Genomic DNA, 17,782 nt, shown 5'->3' with positions numbered 1-17,782 from the left:
TGTATCACCAAGTTCTACTGACTAACAATACTGGGAATAAACAAATCACAGGATTTAACGGGAAATGGAGTCACTAAAACGCAAAACAATTTACGAGAAAAAACATGCAGTTGATTGGACATCTAAAGCTTAAGTTTCCAGCAAACTTCTTAAATTTTGGCTGGGAGGATTTCATAGATCTTACACAATTCGCGACAGCAGTTAAGGCTGGGACTATTAGTTCTGCCTTGAATTCTTAATGTTGATTGGTCGATGCTATCGACCAATCAAAGAAGACCGTGCTCAATTGGCAATTTTGAACTCAGGCCCCTTCCTCATTACGCCGAAGAAATTTGAGAACGGCTGTTCCACTCTTGAGCCATAGAACATCGGTCATTTTGGATTTGTGGTTGAAGCCGAAACTCGGTCAGGGAAATCACGTGATTATCGTAACGTCATCGTTTTCGAAAAGCTCGGTTTTCAAAATGTTTTCCGTCCACACTAACACGCAAAGTCGGCGTTTTCAAATCCCTAATTTTCGAAAAGCTCCGTTTTCGTGACGGTTCAGCGTGGACGGTAGGTCTAAATGTAGAAGTAAAGCTTCGTTTTCGAATTTCTCTGGCGTAGTGTAAACGAGTCCTCAGTTACATCTACTTACTCATTGCACGTTTAGCGGCTTTTTGGATTAGTTCAGCGTGTCTAACAATCCGACTTTCCAGAATGTGAAGACGACCAGGAATGAACGAGTGGAAATGCGCTACGCTGATTCCGTGCCGCAGTAGTTCGATCTTCACCAGATTCGCCGCAATCTGCCAAATGTCGTCAGTAGAGGCAATTATGGCTACACGCTTCCAGCTGAAATGTTCCATCAGGCGTTTAAGCAGTTTTTCCATCTTTGTGTAGGGACCTTGGAAAAATAATACATGATCATAGAGTTAATATTCTGTTACTATTAACTGGGCTGTAAGGTTGGTCTGATGGCTTTAATGGTGAACTGATGAAAACTGCCTTTTAGAACTTAGCCTTTCGTTAGAGCCGCGCTACTGTGTGAGACGTATAATTTCTTTTCTGTTTGGATTCGGCTCAGGTTTATCAATCTCAATGGAAAATTCTGTAGGGTTCAATCGCTCATCTGGAAGAGAATTACTCCTCTAAAAAATTCTGCCACTGACGAGTAAACCGTGTTCGTCTTAGTTACCCAGTTAGTATCCCTTTGAAAGATCCTAAACGATGTGGAAAAATAGGAAAACAGCAGTCCATGTCTGTTTCTTAAATTTTCTTCTTGGATACACCTGTACATTCCTTCGAGGATCTTTTTAACTCACCTACAGTTCGAACAAAAGTCGGAAACGTGTTTCTATTTGACAGATGAGCAGACATACATCCCCAAGATATCACCGGCAGATTCCACTTTCCAGCCAACAGGCTGATGTACTCGCACACTCGGTTGCATCCACCGCCGATGAACGCGTCAACTCCTCGCTTTTGCTGCGCCCAGAAGTTCATCACCAGCGGTAGCGCAGTGTTGGGCGAACAGTTCGTGTTGCCGAACACGAACTGTAGCCGATGGTTCGGTAAAATGGAGGGGTCCTTGTTGATGTCTTCAACAGCAATGGGCATGGCGGCAGCTGTGGTTCGGCCAACATCCCACTCTCCCGTCATAGGAGCCAAGGCGGCGATGGTGATATTCTGCTTCTGTTGCCCAGAAACATTGTAGTTGTTTGTTGGGAGGAGATACAAGTAGAAAATACACACGGCAACTACGCCGTGTATAAGAACTCTCATTTGGAAATTTGAATGGAGCAAACACTGAGCTAACGCTGTGTTACTCTTGGTTCACTTCCAAAAGCGCAGCAGAAAGTGAATAACAGCTATTCTGTCGGCGTGTTACAAGTAAAGGAACATTGACTCTGACGCACGTCCATGCGATAAATGACGTATCTCGATACTCATTGGTTGAACTGGAGGAAGCTTGGAAGCCGATGTCGGAATCTCGCTGCCTGCGTAACGGTGGGGCTTCATACAATCGCAGTTGACGCCCATAATTTATTTTTTCTTTTTCCAAAGGATGTTTTTCACGTTGTGTTCAGCCTCGTCAAAACAAGCACGCCTTAGGTAAACCGAATATAATGTAAGAGCCTTTTCACGTATGGAATCTCTTGTGGTAAGCTTGCCAGGCTGAAAACTTACTATATACATTGACAAAAATGAGACTCAGTCGATTGGCAGTGTTTGGTCGACTGAGAGACCTAAGACCTGTTTTACAGGTTAAACTTGAAAGAAACTTGAACCCTGAAACTTACTGATCATGATCAAAGTACCAGAAACGGTTCAACCAGGATTTAGGGAAAAATATAGTTTGATAACAAATTTGGCTTGAGTCTAAGACTTGCGTCTTGAGTCTGACCACATTTTTTGGCCTAAATACCTCATATCCCGTTGATTCCAATTACAAAAATTAACGACTTCTTCATTCGATATCCCGTTTTATCTGATCTAAACATTCCATATCCCATACACATTCTCCACGAATATCTTTTATCCCGTTAATTTTTTAAATATCCCGTACCGAAAACCCCCGATAGGGCCTCGATTTAGAGAGTATCGTTGTATATAGCTGTATTTATTTGTCACTTACATTTTGACTTTCCCTTGGGGTCTAATAAGACATATCCAATCTCATGTGGTCGTAAATTGAGGTAATAGAATGTGATATGTATTTTATTTTTGTGACAAGAAAATAAAGGTCAATAAACTGGAAGAGATTTCAAGTCGAAGTATTCCTCTCGCACCCCCGCACAGTGCTCCAACCGGAACTCGCCCCAGCTCCTTTGCGTGTTCGTGCCACCTCATCATGGAATATTCGCCGGCAACAACATGGACTTCGACAGTGCGTTGAAGGTCGTCGGCGAATTTGGCCGTTATCAACGCAAACGGTTCATCTTTATCTCACTTTCGGCATTGCCAATGTTTTTTCAGATGCTTCTTCTAGTCTTCGTAGCAGCAACACCGAAATGGCTCTGTCCAGAAGGTGGCAAACGAAACTTAAAACATTGCAAGTCCCTGGAGAGTTGTTGTGCCTTGGACGGTTCTATCTGCAATGGAGCGCAATTTACTACGAATTTTACGTCAATCGCGACGGAGTGGAATCTTCTTTGTGGTCAGACATACAAGAATGAACTCACACAATCTATATTTATGGCCGGCACGTTGGTCGGGGCGCCATTGATAGGTGGTTTGGCTGACAAGCATGGTAGAAAACCTTTGTGGGTGATCAGCTATTTCGTGAATGGCGGCCTCGCATTTCTCTCTGGACTGTCGCCATCTTACCATATGTTTGTTGCTCTGAGGTTTCTCGTAGGGATTTTCGCTGGTGGAGGAGGCTTGATAATATTTGTATTGGCCACAGAATCCATCGGACCTTCATACAGAGGTATGACATCAGTTTCGATAATTTTTCAGACTGCCTTTCCAGTGAACCCTAGTAGGGGTACCCTAGATCAAAGTGGTATGAAGATGCGGGTGGGGGAGCGTCTGAAATTGTCGACTTCTGTGCTTTCAAAGTGCGCGTTCAGAAATCTTTGAAAGTATTTTTGCTTTTTAACGAGTATTTCTGTTTTTTTGTGAGTGACTGTAAGATGTTTTCTGTGGGGTATGCTTTTTGGAAAGGGAACGTTAAAAAAGTTGGGGGAGGGGCTTGAGGGTATATTTTTGATGTGGATATTTTATTGTATATTTTTGGAATTACATGTCGCCTTCATTCACACAATCCAGGTTTTTTTATTCTATTGTTTATTTTTTCCTCGAGTGTCATGATCTTCACCCTTCTGAGGGAACAGTAATCATAAGTCTTGACCAGGTTTCTTTGCAGGCTGGTTTTCAGTTAGAGTCATAATCAGAAGCACTGAATGCTATGATCAAGGAGAAAACAACCATACATACATACATACATACATAAACTTTATTAACATGTCTTTATATCTAGCCAATGGGAAAAAAAAAACCCTCTACAAATTGGGGACACTGAGTATAATTAATAACCTACTATTTTCTAATGAACTATTAAAAAGCCTGACAACAGAAGTAGAATACTGATTCCACTTATGACTCCATCATGCACAACTGTATGATGTAGTAAAAACTAGATTATCTAAGTTGAAAGCAGAAATTTGTAGCATTGCAATTGGTTGACTCTTTTTTTTTTGCTTCTGCCTCTGGACGATCTAGTTTTCTCTGGATCATAAGCAGTGGAGTCTTAAGCAGAATCTGAAGAAAATAACCACATTCTGATTCTTCCAACTCTGTTTCCATTGACTGTATGACTCTGCTACCTCTCCTATTTTCAATTTTCACCAAGTCGTAAACCCACTTACGACTCTTCATCACTAGTTCAAACCAGCCTCAAGAAATCTTAAGATCATTATAGTATACATGTATGTTATAATCATTGTTAGATTATACAGGTGTTATCTGAGATTCCAAATTTTGGTGGGCTTCATTTTGTAAAAATCTCTCTTTTTCTGATTCCTGCTATTTTTGATGTCATGGATCTACCAACCCATCCAGTAGCTGTAGTTGAAGAAATTATGATGTAAAAGTACACTCTTCTTCTTTCTGTATCTACAGGTTTTGCTGGGACCTCATTACAGGTCTTTTTTGCAGTTGCTGTGGCATTGCTAGGACTGATGGCGTACCTTATTCCATCCTGGCGATATCTCACTATAGCTTCAGCTCTTCCATCAATTTTTGGTGTATTTATAGTCAGTACAATTCCAGAATCCCCCAGATGGCTGGCCTCCCAGGGGAGATATGATGAAGCAGAAGCTATTTTGAAGAAGATATCCAAGGAAAATGGTTTAGGAAACAAATATGTCTCACTGCAGCGGTCAAAGTCCACATCAAAAGCAGGTCCTTCGGTACACAGTTATGGAATTCTTGACTTGTTTAGAAACAGTACCACATGCATAATAACACTCATCATGGTCATTAGTTGGTTCGTAAACAGCCACGTATATTATGGCCTGTCACTCAATGTGAAAAACCTTGGTGGCAATATGTATGTCAATTTTGTCTTGGCTGGTTTGGTGGAAATCCCTTCTTATTTGTTAACAGTCTTTCTCCTTAACTGGTCAGGCCGTCGCAAGTCTCTGTTTTATTTCATGATGGGAGCTGCTGGATCATGCTGGGCATGCATGAAACTACAAACACAGGATTCCACCAATCCTGCGTGGCTTTCTGCCTCAGCCATGCTTGGGAAGTTTTGCATCTCTGCATCATTTGCTGTACTGTATGTTTATGCCTCAGAACTCTTCCCAACTGTTATCCGTAATATTGGCATGGGTGTGACGACTGTTGCATCACGTATTGGTGGAATTTTATGTCCATTTGTTGTACTAATGGGAGAGCATAGTAGATCTTTACCAATGTTTATATTTGCTATTATGTCTTTAGTGGCAGGTTTGGCTGGTCTGAAACTGCCTGAAACTAAGGGAAGACCTATGCCAGAAACAATGGAAGATTTGGAGAAATCAGAACATGAAGAAGTTAAAATTGTAAAAGCATAAATATTTAATCTTTGTACATGTCAACATGTAAAATCTCATCACATATCACCATACCTTTATTGCAGTGAAGGTTAGGAGAATTTAACCTAATCATGTTCTGTGATGACTATTTAGTAAATTCCTATCACCTCAATATACTATGTGGTTCTTTATTTATATTATGAGATAATATAAGATTAAAAGATCAAATAAATCACTTTATTCAAGTGTCTTTATTTAGCACTGCTGTGCACATTAAGGACACTACAAATCAAGAAACAAGTATTGTAAATAGAACTGAAAGAGGCACTTATTAAAAGGCTGGGGTGGATTTAGGGGGGTTTGGAGGGGTATTCGGTTGAACCCCTTAAATTAAAACAGCTAATGTCATAGAACTTTTAAAATTATTGGTAAATGCATTACTGCACCTTTTCAGTGTCATGCGGACTCTAAAATTCAAAGCTCAACCGACAAATGCGTTTTTTGCTACAGTCGATCAAATGTTCGGTGGCTCCTCCCAGCTTCTGACTATGTTGTCTGAACTGTGCTCAACGATTTGATTTGATCACCACGCACTCAGTAGTAGTTGGAAGCTGGGAGGAGTCACTGTGTATTTGATCGACAGTAGCGAAAAACGCATTTGTTGGTTGAGCAAAAATCCTATTTCCGAGGACTTCAATTTAAAAAATTTTCCAGGGGAGGATGCCCCCAGACTCCCCTACAGGGGACCACCTGTGGCTGCCCATATCTTGAACTTCTGTATATGCCCCAGAAAGGGGTTAACTCAACTGAGTAAAAGTTCTGATATTTGCTTGGCTTTGACAGGCAAGATTTTGCAGCGATCATAGCTATCCTTTTTCAAAATCACTACAGTAGTCGCCTTTATAAACCAGAACTACAAATCATTCTTGGCATTATGCTTACAACATGGCTAAATAACTGCATTTACTCGCATGATATCTTATGAATTGCAGAATTTTTGTGTGGTGTATTTTGTACTCACACCTTAATTTTTGAAGAGTCTGGGTAGTTTCATTTATTTATGTTCAGTTACATTAGATCTACTTGCTCTTAGATTGGATGGCCGCCACTGTCCATCATGTGCTCGCAAGTACATTGGGTTAGTCAACATTCACAATGTAACAACTTGTTAGGTAGGCCTCCTTATCATTAATTTACATGTCCCACTCCTTTATCACAAATATAATGTGGCAGTGCAGGGTTTCCTTTTAATCATTTACCTGACTACACATGGCCCTTACAAGACTAAGTAACCCACATAACCACTGAAATACTAATTGGTCAGCTATTTTCATTTGGCTGATTTGAGGCTAGATCAATCTAATATGGATCACCATTGGTCTTTGGTTTCCTTGGATGGTTTTCCTCAAGTTCTGCAAATGTCTCTGGCATTGGTCTGCCTTGTGTCTCTCGCAGTTTCAGTCCCACTAATGCAGCAAGCAGTGCAGTACAGGCAAAAACAAACATAGGTAGAGAGTTACGTTGATCTCCAAGCAGAACAATAAAAGGTGCTACAATCCCACCAAGCCTGGCTGATAAACTGGATATACCCATTCCTGCGTTACGTACAACTGTGGGAAAAAGCTCTGCTGAGTAGACATAGAGAAGAGCGAAAGATGCTGAGATACAAAACCTGCCGACCAGAGCAGTAATGGATACTGCAGCAGCATTTTGGCCACCTTGTAGAAACATGCACAGGAAACAAGACACACTGGCACTGAGAAGAAAAAAGAACAAGCTTTGTCTTCGTCCGAGCCGCGCAAGAAGAACCTGAGTCACCAAATAGGATGGTAATTCTATCACACTGGCGAGTGCAAAGTTAATATACACACTTCCCCCAAGGTTTTTAACATTAAGGGCAAGTCCATAATACACCATACTGTTCACGCACCATGTAAACATCATAATGACCGTGACAATGCATACGGACTTGTGAGTAAATAAGTCAATTACTCCATACTGGGAGGTTTTAGTGTCTTCTTTAGTCGTGTCTGTTTTAAGAAATATAACCTCATTTTTGTTGGAGCCATTTTCCTTCTCTGTGTTCCTCAGAATGTTTTCGGCTTCTTTTATTCTTCCTTGGGATGCTAGCCATCTTGGAGATTCTGGAATACTTTTGAAAACCAACAAAATAATGAAAGATGGAAGAATTGTAATTACTGTCAAAGTCCGCCAGTCACGGATGAAATAAGCTTCGAGTGCCAAAACTACATAACCAACAGCATAGAATGCCTGCTGCCAAGTGCCGGCTGATCCTACAATAAAAAGCAAAAACTTGGTAAGTTGTAGCCCTCCAAGCTGATAGATTGTGGTTTAAATTTTTACCAAAAATTTAGCTGGCTATTTAAAGCAGGCAAGTATTTCCAATTAGCATGAAACCTCTAAAAGTATTGTTACTACCCCTGGATGGGATGCTAGTTTATCCAAAAGAATATCCTCTCACTCCCCTCCGCCCTTGAGCATTCAATTTTTCAGTGCCCATGCAGAGAGGCACTGGGTAGCTTGAGGATAAAGTCTCCTACTCAAAAACGCATTTAAACAGCTAGAATTGTATTATTTTGTATCTTTCTAGTATGAAAATACCATAAAACTCCAATACTAAATGCTGGGCTTACATTTGTAAATAGGGGGTTTAAATGGTCTTATTTTCGAGAGGGAACGGAGGACATCATCTAAGTGTACTAACTTGAATTGCGTGACAGAGCATTTGTGTCACGCAAAATAAAATCAACATGGCGCTCTAAAACAAATTGGAAGCAAAAAACCGCTGTAAATTTCACTTTCAAAAACTCAGGAAAAAGCTAACTACAAAATATGCAAAATCAACAGTAGACAGTAGACAGTTACAAAATTTCACTTACCTCGATAAGAAGGACCGATTGATTCTGTCGATAGCACGTAAGTGATAAGGCCTCCTCCGCCATTCATAACACCCATAGCGAATCGCAAAGCGATGTACTCTTCATAGGTCCCCACAAATGCAGACATCAGTGCTAAAACACCTCCAACTATATAAGCGAAAAGCCACGGCTTACGTCGGCCATATTTGTCTGACAAAATACCGAAGATTAGAACTCCGAACATGTACCCAGCCACAAAGATCGATTGACTTAGCTCGCATTTGTAGCGATGCGTGCACGCTAAGTTCCATTCTGTCGCGATGGATGTGAACTCCGTGGAAAATTCTGCTCCGGGACAAATAGAACCATCCTTGTCACAACAACGTGCGTGGCTGGAGTTGCAATGTAAAATGTCGCCTTCTGGAGAAGGGCATTTCCACTCGGGGACTGCTCCAACGAAAACAACAATGAGCATTTGAGCAGCAAGGGGAAGAGAGATGAGACTCACTACGAAATAGATGCGTAGTTGATGGCGGCCAAATCCTCCAATGTGTTCTAGTGCGGAGTCAAAATCCATTCTTTTTGCAATTCTCTGACTGATCGAAGTAGATGCCATCAATATTTGCAACCTGACAAAACGTGACCTGCGTGTTCTTTGTAATATACGGATATTGTGCGCGGCCTCTCTGGTTGCTTGGATCTCTTCTGTTCGTGGAAAGTATTTTAAACAGCTAGGTCGCACGTATCCTTGATGTATTCAAATCTCATTTCAGAGTGACATGTAGCCACGTCATTTCCTAACATGCAAGCTTACGTGCCTCTGCGAAGTTCATCTTCGTAAAATTATACGCCAGCTCGTTTTCAGTCGGGTATGCCACAGGCACCCCAAGCTTCAGTACGTTTTGCAACGACTGCTTTATAGACTTTGTACGGGAATTTTTCTTTGAGATAAATATGCTGAAATAAAGTCATTAATGCGAAAAAAAAGAAATTCGTCTCAACACAGGGTTTTCTTTGTATCTTTGATGCAATTTGGTCGCAAATTATGTCTATTTTAGATAGGTTTGTGGATTACGAATATTTTCGATGTCGTTTGTCTCTAGTGAATTTCACGCCATACAATAACCTGCTAGTGACCAGCTTTTCTAATACAACAGCTAAATCATCGTCACTGTCCTCTACATCTGTTTCGCTCTCTTCCACTTGATTGAATTAGACAGCGGACCCGAGCGTTACTGCGCACAAATCGCTAACGACAGAGCGGATCTCAGTCAGTGGGCGTCGTTTGGTTAGAGTTCTCAGCTTGAAAATGCACCTTCGTTGTCTTAGGACTTGCCGAGTGTACATAGCTGGCGGAAGAGCTCCTGCTTTATCCTTCGTAGTTTCACCTCTCACCGTTCTCTGCCGCACCGGTCTGTAACTCTCCATCCAGGTCTTCGTGCTCTTCGTTCTCTTTTCAGAGTGTGTTTGGAGGAAGTGGAGACATAAAGTGCATGTCAGCTAAGGACATCCCCATGTTTGGCACTGGGTAATATGAAGATGGATGCGTAAAGTTCTTCGGCCCCGATCTCGTTATTCGCTTTAAGGTGGCTCAAAACAGTTTCTAGCACTTAGATTGTGATGGGTCGTTTATAACTACTCTTTATCACTTGATGCTACAATCACGGTATCAAAAAACTGCCCAATCAGTGGTGAACACGTTGTTATCATTTTTGTGACACAACAGTATGACCTGCTAAAAACACCCTCAATTACAGCTTTAGGGGCTTATAATTCAAAAACGGCACGATGAAATATTTATATATTATCAAATTTTAATAAGCACGATAAAACGCAACTTTTGGCAAAGTTTATAAAAAATCTGTACATAGAGTTCAGAGCCACCTTAATTTTTTTTTTAATTTAATGACTCTTGAGATGGTGCCGAAGTCTGTTGCATACTGAAGGCCCTGGGGGGATGGGGCTACTCCTTTATAATTATGGGCTATACAGGTGTGTGCAGCCGTTTTGGTCATAAATAGAGCATAGATTCACGATGAATCTTTTAGCATAATGACAGCTTTTAAAAGGCAGCTCCAGTCACTAAATTTATTTTTTCCTCTTTCGCTTTCAACCTCGTTCCCAGGGTCTCCTCTCTACTTCGAGAAAGTACTGGGCCTCTCTTGTTGCGTCATGATGCACCGCGACGAAACAACTCCAGCACAAGTCTTGAATTGAAACTAACAAAGTTTCTAACCCCTGTAAGTATTGTGATTTGTGAACATGGTAGTAAGACCAAATCTTATCCACTCTCTAGGAATAGGTAGAAATGGCTCAGCATTCATCAAAAAGTTGCTTGAAAGCGAAAACGTCCCTCGAAATATTCGAAGTTTTGAGAAGTTGCCAAAACGTTACCACGAGCTACTTGTGGACAGCCCTAGGGGAAGGGGTAGTGATGGGATTGGGGAGGGTTAGTGGCGGGGTTTAGTTCCCCCCTTCTCAGACTACCATCAGAAATAAATGCGCTTAAAAGGACTTTGTTTTTCTCACACTGACTGTTGATTTGACAAAGATATATAACAAAACCAGAATGGATTTGAAGTAATCATTTATTCATCTTTAACTAAATTGTTCCAGGACAAGCCTTTCGAGTCGTTAAAACAGCACAGACTTTATATAATTCAGCACGTTAGTGTCGCTCAAAAATCCATTGTGGTTTACGGAGTGATATCCCTTGAGTGTAACACCGTAATCCTGCTGCTGGCTCCAAGTACCGCAGACCTCCAAATTGGGTCGATTCACTGTACCGTCTCCATCATCTTAAACCACTTCCGGTTGCTTATCCGGGAACTCTCCGTCATGACCAAATATGTATATAAAATGTTTAAGCAAGCAACCGGAACGATGATCCTGCTGGTATACGTTGGATCAATAGTGATCTAATCGGCTTTACATATAAAATGAAGAATACAAAAGCAAAAACCGACACAACGTAGAATGATTTTTTGAAGGTGTACTATATTTCGGCTGGCCAAACCAACTTTCTTCAGGTACAATGGAAGATTTTACATTGGTGCGTGTTTTTATGTAGCCGATATTTAAGTAATACCGGAAATACGCAAAAGTAATAGATAGTGTAAATTGAAGATAAGCATGCGGTAAAATAAAATAACGTGATAAAAGAACATAATAAAAGAAAACAAATGGAAACAATTAATATGTTTCTTCGCGGATGTTCAGACCATTAGATTCTAATGGTCTGAACAATTGATCCTAATGGTCTGAACATCCGCGAAGAAACATATTAATTGTTTCCATTTGTTTTCTTTTATTATGTTCTTTTGTCACGTTATTTTATTTTACCGTATGCTTATCTTCAATTTACACTATCTATTACTTTTGCGTATTTCCGGTATTACTTAAATATCGGCTACATTAAAACACGCACCAATGTAAAATCTTCCATTGTACCTGAAGAAAGTTGGTTTGGCCAGCCGAAATATAGTACACCTTCAAAAAATCATTCTACGTTGTGTCGGTTTTTGCTTTTGTATTCTTCACCAAATATGTAGCTCGCTGCGGTGTGCACACCAGTGCCGTACAAGCAATGCAAGCGCACGTTGGGCGCATGCGCAGTCAACGGGTATATCAGGGTTTTAACCAGGTTTCTTCGCTTGATTCCGAGCGGGAATCCGATGTCTTTGAAGAAGTCGTCGTAGTCGTTCAAGGTGTACACACGCTGAGGCGTCTTCACGAAGACTTCATCCGGGTTTCACAGTTCTGGGCTTGGCATCATCATGGCATTACGTGCGTTGACGTGCGTTGCTGATCTCTGACGTCAAGTGGGTCCACAATGAAGTGTGGGATACCAAGCGTGTTACCGGAAGAGAAAATACTCATCATTTCCACCACGCCGGCAAAGACACCTATCAATCAATCAATCAATTATACATGTAGTTGTATCGGGTACATATTAAACGGTCGCGATTAGCAGACGGGTTACATTTGCCTTGCCCTGGCATATTCATCTGAACGGGAGCAAATATAGGTAGAATACTCAAAACTAACCTGAAAGAGTGATCCACTGCAGAATATATTTATCTTTCCAGTCTTTAGTTTGTTTGTTCAGGAAAACCAAAGTGTAAGGACATCCCAAGCTGTGACTCATCAAAGTTTCTTTAGTTTGACAAAATATTCCAACGCTGGCTCTACATGGGAGAACATGTAAAAAAAAAAGTCTTAAACTCTAAAGCACGCGCCACGAGCTATTTTCACTTCAGTTTGAATTTTTAATTTCCTCCACTCTTGGCTCACTTGAAAGGCCCAGTCCACACTACGCCGGAGGAATTTGAAAATGCAGCTTTACTTCTCCGGATAGGCCTACCATCCACACTAATCCGCCACGGAAACAGAGCTTTCTGAGAACGCTGTTCAAAACCGGAGGAATTTGTAAACGCCGGCTTTACATCTTAGTGTGGACGGAAAACATTTTGAAAACGAAGCTTTTCGTAAACGATGACGTTACGATAGTCATGATTTCCCCTGCCCGGGTTTTCCTCAAACTGAAACATAAATCAAAATGACCGGTGATTGTTGCGTTTTCAAATTCCACCGGTGTAGTGCGGACGGAAAATATTTGATGCGTTTTCAGAGTGAAAACTTCGTTTTTAAATTCTTCCGGCTTAGTGTAGACAGTGCCAAAATGTACGCGTTTAATTTATGCCAATGTGTCCACGTGTTGGACATGCACAGTTCACGTGATACTTACCAGGCGCATATCTGAATTCATATGGCACTGCTCTGACAGAAACCCCTCGTTTGTATCCCCAGGAGACCAAGGCGTCCACCACTGGCTTAAAATACGCGATCAAGTGAGTAGTGTCCAGGTACTCTATGGTGGCAGTGTCACCAAATCCGGGAACTCTCGTTTCTACGCCCGGCGCATTCTTAACGGTGTTTGTCTTTTCATCATAAACAAGTTTGGAATATATAACACAGGGTCTCAATGGACCTTGAGCCGGCCGTAAAACGGGCCAAAAATTTAGCTGTCAGGCATAAAATTTGGAAAATTTTAACCGTTAACCGTAAGAAATGTTAGCAGTAAATTAATTTTAGCCATGAAAGTGAAAGTCTCAAGATCTCTTGCGAAGACTTTTTTTGTGTCTTCTCTTGTGGTTTTGTCAGTACAGGGAAATGCTGCGAGACTAAATATTCAGCAACAATTCTCATACTTATACCTTTTTCCATCCCGAAATGGTAGTAAGACCTTAAATATGTTTAGCATTAATTAAAATAAATTTTAATAAACAGGAAAGTTCTTTATGTGACACAATGATCAGATACAGAGTTTGCGCAAAAGCAAACTTTTGTTCAGTCAATCCGTTAACAGAAATGATTTTGGTTTAGTTGTTAAAATGGATTCGATCACTCACCTCATATTATCGGTCCAACATTTCACAGCATAAGGCAGAAGTGAAGACTTTTCTATCCACAGAGTAAAGTAGTCTGATGTTTTCTGGGTGCAATACCAACTTGAGACACTTGGTTTGTCCAGCTTTCCTTCAATCTTTTCTGCCACCTGACCCAGGGACTATGAATACAAACAACGAACTGTGATGTAAAGTTGTTTCAGTTGTGTTAAACAATTCACTCTATGTGACAATCGCTGAAAATATTTACTTTTAATTACACTTCACTGGCGTTCTTGTCTCACCCTCTCTACCTCTGTAAGCCTCTTGTCTATTTTAATTGACCTCTCTAATAAGCTTTCCTGTGGAAGTTTAACTTCAAAATGAAATCCTCAGCCCACCCAAGATGATAAACTAAGACAAATTATAGAAAGGGATCGAAAAAAAAACGTTTTACTGTAAATATATCAGTATAGATATTATCCGGTTTCTGTTCACCGCGTTTACTTTTTATCACTTTATTGTCATATCTTGTTATGTCTTTGTGGAGATGTGTTATTAATCAGAAATAAACACAACGAACAGACTTTGACTTACCAATCAATTTTAATGTGCTATAATGGTATGTTGGATCATTTCAAGGAATCGCCAGTTCTTAATTAAAAAAAAAATTACCTAACAGAGTTTACGGAGTTTTTTCCATGAAAAAATATTTTGGGCTTGTCGTTTATGCGAGGCTCCATCGTGTAAAGACAGACTCGTACCCGGACACTCCAGTCGGGAAAGTATGTTGAACTGAATTATCGTGTTTTTTTGAGGAGTTAATAGAACAAAAAGAAAAGGTTGAAAGAGATATGCCTTTATGATAGTCATCATGCAGGATCTCAGTTTAATTGTTTTTATGAAAACATCGCAATGATCAAAGGTGATGAGAGTTCCGAAATCATCAACGATGGGTAATATAAATTGTCTTGATGAACTACCAAATTCTCCGAACGAGCATCAAAAGAAATGTATGGCAATCAGTAAGGAGAGTTTCATTTTGATCTTGGGACTGACAGAAAATAGAACAGTCTTTGTCCAAAATCCTTGGCAGAAGATGTGTCTGTTGTATTTTTCTTTTCTTTTTTTTGAGACCTGAAACACAAGCTATTGGTAATCAATGTTACATTATTTAACCATTCATATTTACCAATGACTACGGGACTCTTAACTTCACCATCTTTCAATTGCCCAAGAGTCGGTTGAAATGTTGGTTTCTTCCACCATCCTTCAGAGACAGTCAGGCATATGACCACAATGGCTATGTGAAAAATGAACTTTCCGCCCAACATTCTGCCAAACGTTCTCCCTGAGCTTGGTGCTAAATTGTGTCTCGCCTGGTGAGATGCATTTCCCTATGAAATGAAGGTATGTCTTCTAGACCAATCATATGTTCGGCCTAGTCCTTCGCGTCAACAACAAATGTCACATGGTTTGACTCTGATCCATCGAATGACAGTTTTCCTTTCAAAACGATTTTTTCCTTTCAAAGCAATTTTTTTATGGGTGAAATATTTACATAGTATTACTTTTTACCAGCCCGAGACAACAGCTAACCAAATTGTCATTAATATACTATACAGCTTTCCTTTGGAGGACGAAGGTAATGAATAGCACTGTACAGCTCAGCTGACAAAAACAAACGGGATGATAATAAGTTTAATCAAAACTATAACAAAATTCTCGAACGTGATTGGCTATCAGCAGCCCGACTTGAACATTAAGAGTAAATGTCAGTAAAAATCAAAGAAAATTCTAAAAATGTGGCCACGGTCGAAAAATCGATTTCGCTCATACTTCGCCAGTTTCAAGGCCTAGGTAAGTAACTGAAGGAAATGAAGTTAGTTTTTTGAAATATCCAATATAACGGCAGAAATTCACGAAAAACGGTTATCGCACCGAAAGCTCAGATTTCACTTCGCGATAATCCGAAATTTTACACTTTTCAGCTTCTTGCTGCACAGTCGTTTACATCGCTGTGAAACGTTCTCAACTTTAGATGTGTACATTGATTCTTCCTTAATCAAGAGATAGTGATCATTTTTATTTCTTGTGTTTTCTGGCCGAACTGAGGCCCGGTTAAGTAGACATACTTTTCTAATTAAAACAAAACTCAAAAGTTATGCAAATTCAGTGAGGAAAAACGCTGACCGGTAGTGCTTCAAATTGTCTGATATTCTAGCAAAAGACAGTTCAGTCAATGAATTGTAGGCCTACAGTTTCATTTTTGTGGGATCTGCCAGCAATTTTGCATGAACGCCGATCAAAAATCGAGAAAATTGCAGTTCAGCCCCTTTGAAATTTGCAATGTAACGCAACACGCTAAAATAGGTAAGACCATTTTTGTTGGCTTGAGACAGGACAATCAAAGCCTATTAATGTCTTTTACATTTGAAAAGCTTTAAAAGTAGTATTTAACTTAAAAAATCGCCGACAAGAGTATAAAAAAAGAGAAAAAGAAACACCAAACTTTTAAATCGCACTCTCCATCTTCTCGCTGCCCAGTGTCACGCTCGAGCGATTTTTCAAGGGAAACAAATTTGAAACCAGTTTTTCACCGTTCAAAATGAGTCAAATTTTAATAACAAGATCTTTGTTGTTGATGCGCGAAATCATGCATTAATAAGAAGATTGCCCAGTTAACCCGCCGAACGAAGTAAAAAAGATCTCAATAGTATATACATATTGGAACGATGTTAGGGATTACAGGCTTTATGCCGTCGCCAGCCAGTAGGAGGCTATCTATTCCCACGAAAAGTTAATGTCGTATCGATAACCAAGCAAACAACGCACTTATCAAAGAAGAATCGGAGTAAGCTGGATGAGTTAGAGACGCCCCGCACGAGTTCGTTCTTCAATACGGTGGAATTTGTGCCGGCACGCAGTTACGGTCATACCGCTCATACAGTGTAACAAGGATATCAAAAGCCACTAACAGTCCTTCAGATTTTATCGCATTGAGACATACGTGAAGAATATTTCTGGCGAATGTGTGCGTTTCGAGAAACCGAGAAACTTCTTGGAATCGACAATCTCATTGATTAGGTCAGGAGCCCATGATCGGCTCCTGATTAGGTACAGGTCCAGAAGTTGATTCATGTCACTCAAGGATCTGTGGAAATTACACACACGGCAAATGGAAATTTATTCAAGTCCGTGAATTTACTAGAAGATTCAGAACAGTTCTTCCCTGTGGGCTCAGGCGCGCCATTGACGACTGAAATCTTTGATGAACAGAGAACCAGAAACTCTCCTCAATGATAACAACGCATATTCCGCCTTGACTTGCACCTGTCGGCTTATACTTTAAAATCAGTCTTACCAGATAAAAAGCAACACGCCAGTCCTTGTGCTAAAAGTTTTCATCATTGAAGAAAGTCGAGGTAAGCAAATACTTTAGGAATAATAAATAAATAAATAATTTCCGTAGTTTTAATGGTCACACTCTCGATGACTAGCCAGAAGCAAGGTAGTCCTGTTCTGGCCCTCTCCTTGTCACGCAACGTCGAGAGGGAGGGTCCCTCGCTCTCGGCTCTCTCCTGACGTTTCGTGACAGAGAGAGGGCCAGAACTGGACTAGAAGCAAGGAAAATAAAATTGACGCGCGCAAGAATATCATCAATGTTGCACACACGCAATTTGCTTAATTACGTTTGGCCACCTTGTTGCAACATCCAACATCTTACAGGATACTTGTGTTTTCGAATTATTTCTTGTTAACGTATTTGAACTGAAAAGCTTGTTAAACCAGGGTCGAAGAAAGGCTCGTCAACTGAATGAGGCAGTAGTTGGTGATATAAAACGATCCACAAGACTACATGATAAAGCATGATAAAGAGTAGGTAGCACTGACTTTTTCAGAAGGGTAAACCACAACGTAGGTTAAAGATACCGACATGTCATTGGCTACAAAAATGCTTCATGCTTCAGTGCTAGATAGCAATGAAAACCAACCGTGGCGTCACAAATTT

General features: G+C 40.4%; 4 protein-coding genes across 4 annotated transcripts; 1 reads left to right on the top strand and 3 right to left on the bottom strand.

Annotated features, from left to right (window-relative positions):
- Positions 1–1,211: 1,211 nt before the first annotated feature.
- LOC145469320 (gamma-aminobutyric acid type B receptor subunit 1-like) lies at positions 1,212–2,213 on the bottom strand. Its single transcript, XM_081453002.1, has one exon. The coding sequence runs from the start codon at positions 1,762–1,764 to the stop codon at positions 1,249–1,251; it is 516 nt and encodes a 171-aa protein (XP_081309128.1). The 5' UTR covers positions 1,765–2,213; the 3' UTR covers positions 1,212–1,248.
- On the top strand, positions 2,212–5,548 carry LOC145469319 (solute carrier family 22 member 15-like). The gene is made up of 2 exons (XM_081453001.1): positions 2,212–3,412; positions 4,606–5,548. The coding sequence occupies exons 1-2, from the start codon at positions 2,857–2,859 to the stop codon at positions 5,541–5,543; spliced, it is 1,494 nt and encodes a 497-aa protein (XP_081309127.1). The 5' UTR covers positions 2,212–2,856; the 3' UTR covers positions 5,544–5,548.
- LOC145469318 (solute carrier family 22 member 15-like) lies at positions 5,526–9,363 on the bottom strand. The gene is made up of 2 exons (XM_081453000.1): positions 8,405–9,363; positions 5,526–7,798 (listed from the first exon to the last, which is right to left on the bottom strand). Exons 1-2 carry the CDS (start codon positions 8,997–8,999, stop codon positions 6,864–6,866), a joined length of 1,530 nt encoding a protein of 509 aa, XP_081309126.1. The 5' UTR covers positions 9,000–9,363; the 3' UTR covers positions 5,526–6,863.
- Positions 9,364–11,737: 2,374 nt separating this feature from the next.
- LOC145470428 (lysosomal phospholipase A and acyltransferase-like) lies at positions 11,738–17,023 on the bottom strand. The gene is made up of 7 exons (XM_081454232.1): positions 16,979–17,023; positions 13,795–13,952; positions 13,600–13,628; positions 13,086–13,373; positions 12,431–12,538; positions 12,232–12,288; positions 11,738–12,133 (listed from the first exon to the last, which is right to left on the bottom strand). The coding sequence occupies exons 1-7, from the start codon at positions 17,021–17,023 to the stop codon at positions 11,883–11,885; spliced, it is 936 nt and encodes a 311-aa protein (XP_081310358.1). The 3' UTR covers positions 11,738–11,882.
- Positions 17,024–17,782: the final 759 nt, after the last annotated feature.

The sequence above is a fragment of the Orbicella franksi genome, chromosome 15, assembly GCF_964199315.1.
Source record: "Orbicella franksi chromosome 15, jaOrbFran1.1, whole genome shotgun sequence".
Taxonomy (NCBI): Eukaryota; Metazoa; Cnidaria; class Anthozoa; order Scleractinia; family Merulinidae; genus Orbicella; species Orbicella franksi.
Note: the sequence above shows the minus strand (reverse complement) of the source record. Positions and strands in the feature narration are given on the sequence as shown.

Excerpts from the sequence above, each read along its gene's own strand:
- LOC145469318 (XM_081453000.1), bottom strand. The coding sequence starts at position 8,999 with ATGGCATCTACTTCGATCAGTCAGAGAATTGCAAAAAGAATGGATTTT. Across the intron at positions 7,799-8,404 it reads AATCGGTCCTTCTTATCGAG|GATCAGCCGGCACTTGGCAG; the intron begins GTAAGTGAAATT and ends TTTTTATTGTAG.
- LOC145469319 (XM_081453001.1), top strand. The coding sequence starts at position 2,857 with ATGGACTTCGACAGTGCGTTGAAGGTCGTCGGCGAATTTGGCCGTTAT. Across the intron at positions 3,413-4,605 it reads CATCGGACCTTCATACAGAG|GTTTTGCTGGGACCTCATTA; the intron begins GTATGACATCAG and ends CTGTATCTACAG.
- LOC145470428 (XM_081454232.1), bottom strand. The coding sequence starts at position 17,023 with ATGGCGCGCCTGAGCCCACAGGGAAGAACTGTTCTGAATCTTCTA. Across the intron at positions 13,953-16,978 it reads GAACTGTTCTGAATCTTCTA|TCCCTGGGTCAGGTGGCAGA; the intron begins GTAAATTCACGG and ends TTGTATTCATAG. Across the intron at positions 13,629-13,794 it reads TGTTGGACCGATAATATGAG|GTCTTACTACCATTTCGGGA; the intron begins GTGAGTGATCGA and ends AACATATTTAAG.
- LOC145469320 (XM_081453002.1), bottom strand. The coding sequence starts at position 1,764 with ATGAGAGTTCTTATACACGGCGTAGTTGCCGTGTGTATTTTCTACTTG.